At 44.6% G+C, this 12,818-nt stretch overlaps 1 protein-coding gene across 2 annotated transcripts in view; it reads left to right on the forward strand.

Annotated features, from left to right (window-relative positions):
* Positions 1-12,818, forward strand: part of cant1b (calcium activated nucleotidase 1b) — a 15,904-nt gene continuing 3,086 nt past the window's right edge. The window contains exons 1-3 of one of the 2 annotated variants that reach the window (XM_017684914.2): positions 1-169; positions 4,493-5,146; positions 12,133-12,336. In XM_017684914.2, coding sequence (XP_017540403.2) covers positions 16-169; positions 4,493-5,146; positions 12,133-12,336 — 1,012 coding nt within the window. In that variant the 5' untranslated portion in view covers positions 1-15. Of the gene's footprint in view, positions 170-1,479; positions 1,692-4,492; positions 5,147-12,132; positions 12,337-12,818 lie in introns of those variants that run through there. The other variant, XM_017684915.2, reaches the window with a different exon arrangement.

Consider the following 12,818-nt stretch of genomic DNA (forward strand, 5'->3'; position numbering starts at 1 on the left):
GCGGGGCCTGTCTGAATGCCGGTGGGGAAAAACGATAACGCTTTGAGAGCTTGCAGAGAGGCTGCTAACTCGGCGTTTTGTAAAAGATGGAGTGGAGATAGAGTTATAGAACTTCAAACTGCCGGTAGACTTTACACCAATAAGCCACGCCGGAGACACAACCTGTACGGTATGTGCTGCATTTTGTCTTCTGTTATAACACAAACCGTTTAACGCTCAAACTGTCTGTTTTCTCATAAGCTTTGAAGCCTGTTAGCTAGCCGAGTCTGGTTAGCTCTGACAGCGCTGTGAATACTTATGTGGTTCGGAGTTTCAGCGACAGCCTGAATTTCTGTCGAGTCACAGGCTCCCTGTAATACTGCTATATCTGACTAGTATAACATTATACACACTGCGTTACTCGTGTCATGACAGGCACCACCACTAATTCCACTGTGGGTTTAGGTTAGTTTTATTTTGCTGGTTCCGCGCCTGGACTTTTTGCTGTTGCTCACCTTTCTCACTTTTGAACTTTGGCACGTCGTGTTAGATCAAGCGGATCAACGCGAGAAGAGCAGAGCCTAGCGAACTTTAGTTCTTGTGCTGCTACATGCTGGATGCAGTTCTTTCGGGAACATCGGGGTACTTGGCGAGTTCTTGGACCAGGAAAAAGATGGTTCTTTAGTAAGGAAGTGGTTCTATATGGAGCCATGCACACTCAAAGGACCCTGTGCATGCTTAAATGGTTCTTTGCATCGTGAAGTGGTTCTTCTGACTGATGAAGAATGTGTTGTATATGAACTCTCCTTATTCAACGCAATGTAACCCAATGAAAATACAGTTTTCCTGTCTCTGGCAACTTTAAAGGGCACATACCATGAAAATTGAAATTAAAGAGGTTGATGTTGTATACAGACACTGTTCAAGATCCAAAATGCACCTTTCACTTCTCAGTCTGTACAGTCCATATGTAGAAACTAAGCTGCAGAAACATTTTGAATTCACTGGTTTTGTGATGTCACAAAAAAACAGTGGATTTACCCCTATCCAGATATTTAGCCTTTAGCTCCATTCACAGTGAAGTTACAGAGCATGTCATTGTGGGCTACTTTTCAGTTAGGTGCAAAACAGGGCAGCCAGAGGTTATTTATGCGTATCAGTCTTAAAGACACAGTACCAAATGACAAAGTAACAAAGTGATCTAGAAAGGTTAGATAATGGCCATGTACACATGAATTTTGACATTATTTGCTTCATAAAACCGCACCAATGTCATAGGTGGACCTCCAGGATATGAGTGCTTTAATGATGAATGAGCGTATTAGGATTACAGCTCATCTGGAGGTGGGCTTAAATTACAGTGATGACGCCTTCTCTGTACTTGTCATTCTTTAGAGTCACTGCACTGACAAGCAGGCGATAGAGGCTTTGCCTCCGGGTTTGTTCATGCCTGCTCTTCCACAGAAAAGTCTCCAGCACTTAAGCTAATCAATAATCTGAGCCGGTGAAAGTTCAAATCTCTGTATAGGTAAAGTTCACCACTAAAGGGAACATTTTCCTTAGTCACTGTTGAGAGGCTTAACTGTTTCCTAGATGAAGACAGAGAGGAAGAGGGAGAAAGAATCAGTTTGTCCTGGCAAGCAAGCAAGCAACAGCATTGTGAATGTACAGAAGGAAGAAAGAGCAGCAAGGAGCGAAGGAAAGAAAAATGGGTAAATGGTACACTTGTCCCAAGTGGCTGTTTTTGGTTTTGGGCGCATCACATTGTCTGCTTTTTAACTTAAAGTTCGGCTGGTTTTAAAGAACGTAGAGGGTATTGTTTTTGCATGACAGCGTGTTTGTAGCTTTAGAGTTTTTGGAGTTATTGAAAACCAAAGATTGTCAAAGTTTCCGGTCACCACTAAGGTGTTTACATTCAAAACAACTTTGTATTTCAGTAAACAATAGTTGATGTTTTCTTAGATTACAGTTTCAAGGAACCGTTTAACCTAGAGTTAGGCTAGAGTCTTTTTAAAATCCAAATGAACAGAAACGCTGGTATGCAAAATCCCATTTTATAGGGAAATGATGGTGCTGCAGAGTGAAATGAGCTGAGGATTATGGCTTTTGTTGTTTATTGTTCTGCTCGCAATGCTGTTGTGCTGTTAAACTGGCTCTGTTCCTTTGTGTAGTCAGCTTCTAACACCAGTTATGTAAGGAGAGCTGGGTCACAATGAACCACTCAGGAATTGTGTGGGCTCCACCTTTACATACTCTGAGCCCCTTATGTGTTTCATACTAGCCCTGTCATGATTACACAACTAAACACAATTTCCCATTTATTAAGAAAGTCATGTAAAATGTACCTAATGTAAATGATTAGCTGTCAATTTGTATGATGGGAGTGCTTATTTTATATGCTCATACTGCTCTTTATTGTAGTGTAAAGTGCTGGATGGACACTTTTTTAAATTTGTTTGTTTCTAAACAAGGGATGCATGATGAGATTGATCTGATCACTGTTTTTTCCAAAGTTGTCAGCTTTCACAATCAAAGGTTTATGTTGCAACAGAATGCAAGTTATGTGCAATGATTTGGATTAAAGAACATGAATGTAAATAAAAGAAATCAGGAATGTATTTATTGAGACAAGTCATGGGTCTTAATGAAACCAACAAAGGTTTAACCTGTTGGTTTAACTAACTGGTGCTGTGTCACAGTGGGTGAGTGATGTCTGTTTATTTGAGTATTTTTAATAACACATTTATAGGGTGGCAATGAGTAATGTGTTTATTTCTGTTTGTTAATAACACTTTTAGAGGATGGCAGTGTGTAACGTTTGTTTGATGAAAAAGAATTAAATTGTTAATTGTTGTTACAAAAAAAGATTGTGAGGCCCATTTGTAACTCTACAAAAATAGCTTTTTCACAGTACTAAGTTAGTATTCTAGTAGTACTGTTTAATACTCCAGGTAAATTTAGTCTCAAATTGTCTTTTTTTTAATCATTTACGTATTGGCATCAGCAGATATGCACATTAAACATTTGTATATCAGCATCAACCCACAGCTCCCATATCAGTGCATTCCTAGTGTTTATTTATCTTTTTATAATGAAGTAATTTTTAAGAATTGTTAAATCCATTGAAGTCCATTATAGTTCATTTTTATTGTTGTTTGGCTTTAAATAAATACAAAGATGGAGAAACCTTGGACTTTCATCCCCAGCTTGTCCTTGGCTGTTGCAATTGGTAAAGTTACATTTTGTACAAGTTTCACCTGGAAAATGAAAATTTAGTTGTTTTTTTTTTTGGCTTCATTAGTAATATTGTAATTACACAGCGAGGACTCACATTAGGATGCTGTAATTACTTTGTTAGTGGTAGCTATATAGCCACATTGTCCATGTTATTTGATACTGCTCAGCTAATTATCCTCTAAGGTGTAGCACAGGTGGGAGTAGGATATACTCCAAAGAAGCGCTAAATAAAGTAAACTAGGCAAAGTACACACACAGTTTTTGTAAATTTCATAGATATGAATATTATATTTGGTGAATGGAGGAACAGCAAAGTAAGAATTTCATTGTACAGTGTAACTTGAATCTTGAATAATTTCACACAGAGAGCCAACAGTGTCCCAGATAATCTCATAACAGAGTTGTGGGGAGAAAGTCACTCATTCAATTATATTGATTAAAAATCTGGTTCCGGTGACAGAATGGCCACTAGGAGGTCTGCAAAAAGAGGTTAAAGGGCCCACGTCCTACTTTCTTTTCTTGTATTAATTTTTTTTCTTCCTGAAGTCCACTTATAACATTTGTATGATTTTATAACAAGAACTGCACATTATTATTATATATGTATGTGAGTTCTGTTCTGATTGGCTGCCCTATATTCTGCCTATTTCAAAAAGCAGTCTGGGCTGAAACAGTCCTTACAGGCAGATATGTATATAAATGCATTGGTTTTTGTGCCATCACAAAAACAGTGAATTCAAAACAGACTGTTTTTGCAACTTCTACAAATGGACATATGGGCTGGGGAGCGAAAGGTACATTTTGGAACATTAACAATGTTTATATATTATATCAACCTCTTTCATTTCAAAAAGAAAGGTTTTTTCCATGATTTGGATCCTGTAAATAAGCCACAGATTATTTTGACAGTTATTTTGACAGTCAGACCAAGAGTAGTCAGACCAAGTTATCAGGCTAAACAATAAAATTAAACAGTCATAAACCATGCAGAGCCTTTCAAAGATTCTAGGAAGCCTTTAAAATATTGTTTCTTACTATTTGAGAACCTGTAATTCTAAAAATGATCTTGCATTGGACTGTTTACTGTGATCAGCATTTCACTTCCTTAAGGGTCATACTTCAGGAATGTCTGCATCATGAAACCTGATAGTCGTGGTAGAACACAAACAATTTTCTCCTTGGCAAGAAAGTCTTGGCACTTGTGGATAAAATAATCTCTCTCCCTGCCCACCCCATTTCCTGGCTTCTAATTTCGGTCTTCTCTCTCCCCATATAGCTGTATCTCCTGATGACTCCATGACCTCTGCACGGCTCTCCACTCGTGGCCTGCCCGCCATGGCCTCCATCAGCAGCGCCACATCCGATGCACGATTTCATTTCAAATGGAGGGCCATTACAATGGTAACCATGCTAGTCCTAGGCCTGCTGCTATATCTGCACCAAACAGCAGGGGGCAACACAGATGACACACAGCCCTTTATACAGCACCGCAGCAGCAGCAATGAGGCAAGGTTAAGACGTCTGAACCGTGACACCAAGGAATGGTGTAATGCGCATTACAATGATACCTACCCACTAACGCCTCCGGAACACACAGCCAACGGCATTCGATACCGCATCGGCGTGATCGCAGACTTAGACACAAACTCACACAAAAAAAGCCACAACACTTGGTACAGCTACCTGCGGAGAGGCTACTTGCTGGTGTCAGACAGCGGAGACAGTGTGGCGGTGGAGTGGGACCCAGACACAGTGGTGCTAGAGAGCCACTTGGCCGAGAAGGGCCGGGGCATGGAACTTTCTGACCTGGTGACCTTTAATGGGCAGCTGTACAGTGTGGACGATCGCACAGGTGTGGTGTTCCGAATCGAGGGCAACAGGGCAGTGCCATGGGTCATCCTGCCTGATGGAGATGGCACCGTTTCCAAAGGTAAGAGAAGATTAGGAGAGTTGCTGTATATAGAGAGTTGCAATATTTTAAGTAGTTTTTGGTCTGGCTCAGGTGGAAAACTTTAGGTTACGAATGTAACCCCGGTTCTCTGATAGCATGAATGAGGTATGTCGCTATGGGTCCACCCTCTCTGTTTACTCCTCAGAAGCACTTGTATCAATATGCCAACCCCTACTGGCTGGCAGCCGGGACGTGCACGTCAGTGAGGAGCCACCCTTCCTCCATATTTAAGGGCTGACGGAACATCACTTGGTCATTCAGAATGAGCTCAACTTTTCCTTGCTTCACACAAGAAAGGTGGTCTGGAGAGATACCTCACTCATGCTATCAGAGAACTAGGGTTACGTTCGTAACCTAAAGTTCTCTTTCAAGCATTCATTTCGGTATCTCACTATGGGATATGCCAAGATTGCCAGACTTCGACAAACCGGCCGCCCCAAACCATGTAAATCAGCTCCGTCAGAGAAGAATCATTCCCTGGCTGGCGGGTCCCACCCCTCAGATGGGCATACACTAAGCACAGTATGCGCCAAGGTAGGCGCAGTGACATCCAGCCTGTAAAACCTACTAAAGGTATGAGGTGAGGCCCAGGTGGCTGCAGCACAAATCTCCTGAATAGAAAAGCCCTGAAACAGGGCCCAGGATGTGGCCATTCCCCTTGTGGAATGTGCCCTCAATCCAGCTGGAGGCTGCATGCCTTTGCTGGAGTAAGCTTGAGCTATAGCCCCCACTATACAGTGAGACAGGCGCTGTTTAGTAATAGGGTTCCCAATATCAGGTCTTGCCCAGGATACGAACAGCTGGTCAGTTTTCCTAAACTCCTCAGTCCTGTTTAGATAAATGCGCAGCGCACGCAGCGGACACAGCATGTATAATTGCTGCTGCTCATCAGATGCAAACGGGGGGATAAAAAGCCACCAGCACAAGACGGGAAAACGTTGCCACCGACTCAACAATTTTGGGATAAAGGCAGGGTTAGGTTTCACTGACCCATTTTCCTGATGTTAGCGCCAGTTAAAGAGCTGTTTTCATCTACAAAGTTTTGAGATCCACATACACTTTAATCGTGGAAAATGCTTTACCCTTATCCAAGAGCTCTTATAGGAAGGACAAAATCACAGGGACAGAGCACTGAAATGACACTGCCTGTGATTTCGCAGACCCCTCCTCAAAAACTCGCCCCTTAGCTCGTAAAGGGTTCGAGTAGATAAGACCCTGGCACTCTGAATCATTGCTAGAACATCATCGGGCAAACCTATGGCAGTTAGGTTGGACCTTTCACGGGCCAAGCCCAAAGAGCTAGACGCTCTGGATGAGGGCAAAAATTTCTGCCTTGTGATAGGAGATCTCTGCGCAGGGGGAGGGCCAGGGCTGTCAACTCAGCAACTGGACTATCTCCGCCACCCACTGCTTCTCCGGCCAGTTCGGGGCTATCAGAATGAGTGACAGCCCTTCTTGTCTCACCCTGGTCAGAGTAAGTGCTATCAGTGCCAACGGCAAAAACGCATACAGCAGGATACGCGGCTATGGGTGTGCTAGTGCGTCCACTTCTGTCGGTGCATCCTGGTCGTTCAAAGAGAAGAACGACAGGCATTGAGCATTTTCTCTGGTGGCGAATAGATCTATCTTCGGGGAAGCGGCACCGGATCTGATATACTACGCTTCTGTGTAGTTTCCATTCCCCGTAGCGAGGATTGTCCCTCCACAGCAGATCCGTTCCCGATTCAAAACACCGGGTACGTGAATGGCTTTCAGAGACAGAAAATGAACTGCACTTCACACAATCAGTCTGTGTGCTAACATGTGCAACTGCCAAGATCGCAGGCCTCCCTGTCGGTTTATGTAAGCCACCACCGTGGTATTGTCCGTTCGGACAAGAACATGATGGCTGGGTCCCACACTCCATTCACTGATCTGCCCTTGTGGGTGGCCTCCCAACCTGAGAGGGATGCATCCGATATGACCACCTTCCTGGCCAGGATGGTGCCCATCGGAACCCCCCTTAGAAAAGCCAGCTGTCTCCACTGGCACAGCACCAACGCGCAGTCTACTAAAACCAAAACTCGGCGGTGGCCGTGATGTAACTGGTTCAGTCCAAGGGAGGCCACCCAACATTGAAACCCTCTCATGTACAGGTGGCCGAACTGCACAGCAACTAAAACCGATGCCATTAGTCCCAGAAGTCTGAAACACAGCCTGAAAGTTACATAATTCCCGCTCTGAAAGTGGGCTAGACACATCCGAAAAGCTCTCACCCTCTCCAAAGATAGTCATGCCCTGAATGAAACCAGAGGGTCAACCCTATGAAAGAGATGGTCTGAATGGGAGTTAAAATGCTCTTGGCGATATTCACCCGAAAGCCTAGTGCACTCAGATGCTCCGTGAGCAGTCGAGTGTGCTTTCGCGCTTCCTGCTCTGACTGGGCAGCTAAGAGCCAGTTGTCTATGTATGTGGCCAGATGAATGCCTTTCCTCCTGAGCGGGGCAATGTACATTTCACAAACACCCGGGGGCTCAGTGAAAGTCCGAACGGAAGAACAAGGTGTTCGTAGCTCACGCCTGAAAAGCGAATCTCAGGAACTTTCTGTGAGGGGGGTATATAGGGATGTGAAAATAGGTGTCCTGTAGATCGACAGTGGTGAACCAATTGCCTCGTCTCACAAAATGCCATGTGTGTCAGCATCCTGAACCTGAATATTCTGAGGTGCCTGTTTTAGAGCAGAATCTGTCTTAAACCCCCTCCCTTCTTTGGGACAAGAAAGTAGCTCGAGTAGAAGCCGCACATGTTCTCTTCGGGAGGCACAATTCTTATGGCTCCTTTTCTCAACAATGAGAATATGAGCGGATTCAACCAGGGCTTTTGAGAACAATATTCCCCTGAATTGTGGTGGAGTGATGGCAAATTGGAGTCTGTACCCTTGTCTATCGTTCTCCACACCCAATTTCAGGTCACACATGCGCGCCACACATCCCTCTTTACAGTTAGTGGTGTTAAGGGGCGTCCACTGACATACTGGAGTGTAAGCAGGATCTGCTGAGACACTTGACAGGTCTGCACCATCCAGGTGCTCATGTGACCTTTTTTGTGGGCCGCCATATTTTGGTTTAACACTGTGTCTGGAATGTTTTGCAACATGGACACAGCTTCTCATTTTCTTTGCCGGGCTGTGTGAACTGAGCACCAACTAGGGCTCTGCATGCCTGAACTGCTACTTTTGTGGGAATGGAAAAAGAGCGTCTGGCCATCCTGGTTTCTCCCTTCCCACGGCTGTGCACTAGGTAGCACAGCGCATTTTTTTTCCCCCCCTGGAGCGGCGGCCTGGGTTGGCCGACTCCTCTGTGTCGAGGTAGAAGGGGGGTTCTTGGGCCAAGTGGCTCTTGCATTGAGGGACTTGGGCTGCGCAGGAGGTCCCGTTTGCGTCATGGGGCGCTTAGGGATCCTGAAGGCAGGAGGTGGGTGGGCCACTGCCTGTGCAAAGGTCTGGCAAGGAGCAGCAGATGGGGTCATGTGCGTCTTCCTGGGGAGACATATCTGCAAAGCTTTGCCTTCTCTTTTCTTCTCTTTGTAGTGCTGTTGCATGGCAGCTACATGATGACTACACAGATGTGCCAAACAAAGCCAAACAGGCCCTTGGGGTCTACTGGAACATCCAGAAGCAGAACCTTCTCCTTTTGAGAAAGGCTAGAAAGGTTGAGTCACTGGGCCCTCTCCTGTGCCACCATCACACCCATCGCTCTGCCGGAGGATTGTACAGCACATCTATGTAGTTGAAGGCAGAGGTCAGTCACAACGCAGATCTCATCCCAGGGGCTTGAGTCTGGTTTGGACATCATCTCCTCCTGCAGCTCAGCCTGGTATACTATGAGCATGGATGAGGCATTGAGGGCTCTGACAGCTGTAGCAACTGAACAACATGACTTTTCAGTCATGGAGTTCTGGAAACCGTCAGATTTGGTTGGAAAATAGGGCTGGCACCAGTCATGGTTTTCTACCCTGGGTGCAGGTGGAAGGCTTCTATGGACTCAACTGGAGGCAGGTGAGAGAGACCACTTCCTTCCATATCCACACAGTCTAGTACTGACCCTCCCTGAATGGGGTTTTTGGCAGAGAATGGATTATTCCAGGAGCGAGTTACTTCCTCCTTGCATTCGGGAACACTAGCAGGAGTTGGCTCGCTGTTTGCTTGGCTCTGGGTAGCCATTTTCCTTCATAACGGGGAGCTGGTAGTCTCTGCCAGGACCGTGGGCCACGTAATGCCCAAGCGCCCTGCTGCGCGTTTGCACACGTCCTACAGATCCTTGCGAAGGGACGGGGCATCGGCATCGCTGCCATCCGCTCCCGCAGCATTCGGTTGGGTAGCCTGTGCTGACGGGATGAAAGTGGACTCATCGCAGTCCTCTTCCTCAGATAAACCACTACCAACTTCATCTCCTTCTTGCCCTCTTTCCCTTCTCTACCCCGCTATTACCCTTTGGCCTCCTTTAAGGCCTAACTATGTTTGTTCTATGTACTTCATTATTTGTAAGTCGCTTTGGATAAAAGCATCTGCTAAATGTAATGTAATGTAATAAAAGCCCCTCAGACTCGCTGTCCACGACCGCAGAGATCCGCCGCATAGCTGTGAGGGCACTGAAGTCATCCATTAGTGGCTCAGCTTCATCAAGCTGATCACCCCAACTCATGCTGCCTGGTGCCTGGGAGTCTTCCGCACCCACGGTCGCTGAACTTCGTGTAGTTCCCAACAGTGGGTCTCGGTCAAACAGGCTAGCTTGGCATGCTAGCCTGTGGCGGAGACTCTTGACGGAGGGGCGTGAACAATGCTCACCGAAATCAGGTGAAGTGCTGCTTGGCCATGTCGCAGCCCGAGGCACGTGGCACATCTGGTGTAAGTGTCCGTGCCTGAAATCTTATTGCTGCATGGGCACACTCGCGGAGGAGGTTTCTCCTCCACCTTGGGAATAGAGGCACTCGTGGGTGCTTCCACCATTGCGAGTACCAAGGGGAAGTTTTTTGCAAAACTTTAGCCAGGCGGGTGTAGCCACCAATGCTAACCGAAGGACGGCTAACAAACGGATTAGTTCGCTATTTGTTTGGAGACACCATAGTGAGCAGGTCCGCTGTTTGGAGGCAGCCAAACCGTGTTAGCTACGAGCCTCTTCCTATGGAGAAAGAATGAGGTTAACACCAGTGCACAAGCAAGCAAGTTAGCGCCCGGTGACCGAGTTGTTAGCTCAGGCTGTGGACAGTTAAACTAAGGGCCCAAGTGTGGTCATGTCGAAGCTGAGCTCCTGAGTGAAGCGAGAAGAGGTCTTTGAAAGTGACGTTGCGTCAGCCCTTAAATACGGAGTAGGGGTGGCTTCTCCCTGACGCACACGTCCCGGCTGCCAGCCAATAGGGGCTTGCGTATTGATACAAGTGCTTCTGAGGAGTACGCAAAGGGGGCGTACCCATAGTGAGATACTGAAACGAATGCTTGAAAGAGAACCAGCTTTATTCTGATGACGATATGATGACAATAGTAAATAATTCAACTACATCCTCAGGAAATGTCCTTACCTATTTTACTCTTTTAACTCATCTTTTCAACTCTTTTAAAGTTCACAATCATCAGATTCGTCTGCTCTGGGAAGGGGTCTGAAACACAGCTTACTTTACAAAATGTTGTTTGTCATGGTGTGAGCAATTACACAGAGAGGTCTTCAAATCCCCAAAACTTAAGATGGTTTAACTATATTTTACTAATGTAATGAAAATTAAAACAACAAATTAAACACTACACTTGAAAACTACTCAAAGTCTCATTTTGAAATTGTTACAATAAATATGCATTTTTGAGCTCCTTCTGGTATGTGTTCAAGCGACTTGCATGCTAATAGTGCCCTCCACTGGAGAAACTTCAGACTGCAACATCTGGCCTAAATGAGTTCCAAAGGCATGCCCACATGCTTTCATATATATGGATAAAAAAATCAGAGTGTTTTCAGTTGTTATTGCGGATATATTCTGGAGTTCAGCTGAAGATGCCTGTGAAAAATTAAGAATTATTATATTTTAATAACTTCACAACTGATCTGAACCATTGGGAAACTGAAGATATACAAAATACAAAAATGAGAATTCTCCTCAGACACTGTTGCATTCTGCAAAATTTACTCCACCATTTTAATCGATAATGTTAATATTGGTGCCCCTCGATAATCCGTTGATTTAACAGTAAAATTGATGTTCATGATTAATTTTACTTAGCAAGCTGCTTAAATCTTGAATTAATTCTCTCTTGTTTACAATCAGTTCTATTTTGCAGTATAGTGATCAATGCCTTTGAAACATTGATGTCAGGTTACTTGTCAATCATCGACAATATTCAATTATATCCTCTCTGAAAAACCTCTTAGTAAGCCTCTTAACTACATTAGTGTTGCAACTCCAGTGCAACTAAAGAAGAAAACTTGAACAGTCAAAAATGGAACAGTGATCAGCTACATGTTGCAAGTTTGGACAGTGTCTTCAGCATATGGTTGTATTATTATAAGAGACTGTAGGAGGGGGAGAGAACTCTGAGGATGTAGGCTGGAGTTGTGGGTGGTTTCTGCTTTGAGCTAGAAGATCAGTTACCCCCAGTTGTTGAACAGAAATATGACTGAAGAAAAGGAAACAGAAGGCTGAGATGGAAATTTATGATTTATAGAAAGGAGGAGCTTCAGATGTTGTCCTGCTCCCAAACTTTGTTTATTTCATAACTATTATGTCCATTTTATTTCACTAAACTATTGCTTTAACATGTATTACTACACTGTTCAAGGCTGTCACTTCATAAAACACGTTACATAAATAAGATGATTTTATTTGCTTATTTTGCTCTGAGAATACTTAGTTATTATTTCACAACATTTCAAAGCAGATGAAAGACATCAATATAGAAGTCAGTCTCATGTGATTGATGTGACTCTCTGTATGTATGACAGGCTTTAAGGCAGAGTGGATGGCGGTGAAGGATGAGCACCTGTATGTTGGTGGGCTGGGGAAGGAGTGGACAACCACGACAGGCGAGTTCGTGAACAACAACCCGGAGTGGGTAAAAGTTATTGGCTTCCGTGGAGACGTGCAGCACGAGAACTGGGTGCCCCACTACAGCGCCCTGCGGGTCGCCGCAGGCATCAAACCTCCTGGTAAAGCTGCTTCACTGCTCTGTGGAGGAGGTTCTAAATGTAGCGTTCTCAGCTCCAGCACTGGAGGCCCACTGCTTGGCAAAGTGTTCTGTTTATCCTGCTCTTTGGCTACTTATTAGGCCCTTCAAACTACCCTACAGGTGTAAAGATGAAACTCCATAACACAGTCCTTCCTGACTACTGGAGTTGAGAATTCCTGCATAGTAAGGGTAATAAAGGGGGTGGACATTATGGCAAATACAGAGTACTGTGCTAAAGTCAGAGACCACCATTCATTTATTTAAATTCCAGTAAAAAATAGCCTCTAGTTACAAGTCATTTTTCAGGTAGATATTTCTGAAGAGAATTGGCTTGCATAAGAAAGGAGAAGGTCAAAGGAAAATACAAATTATTAAAAATGACCTGCTAAACCACCAAAACCATCACCATCAGATAAGCAGGACGGAAAGCTTTCAACTGTGACAGAGGAGAAAATCAAGCTC

The sequence above is a fragment of the Pygocentrus nattereri genome, chromosome 15, assembly GCF_015220715.1.
Source record: "Pygocentrus nattereri isolate fPygNat1 chromosome 15, fPygNat1.pri, whole genome shotgun sequence".
In the NCBI taxonomy this organism is placed as follows: Eukaryota; Metazoa; Chordata; class Actinopteri; order Characiformes; family Serrasalmidae; genus Pygocentrus; species Pygocentrus nattereri.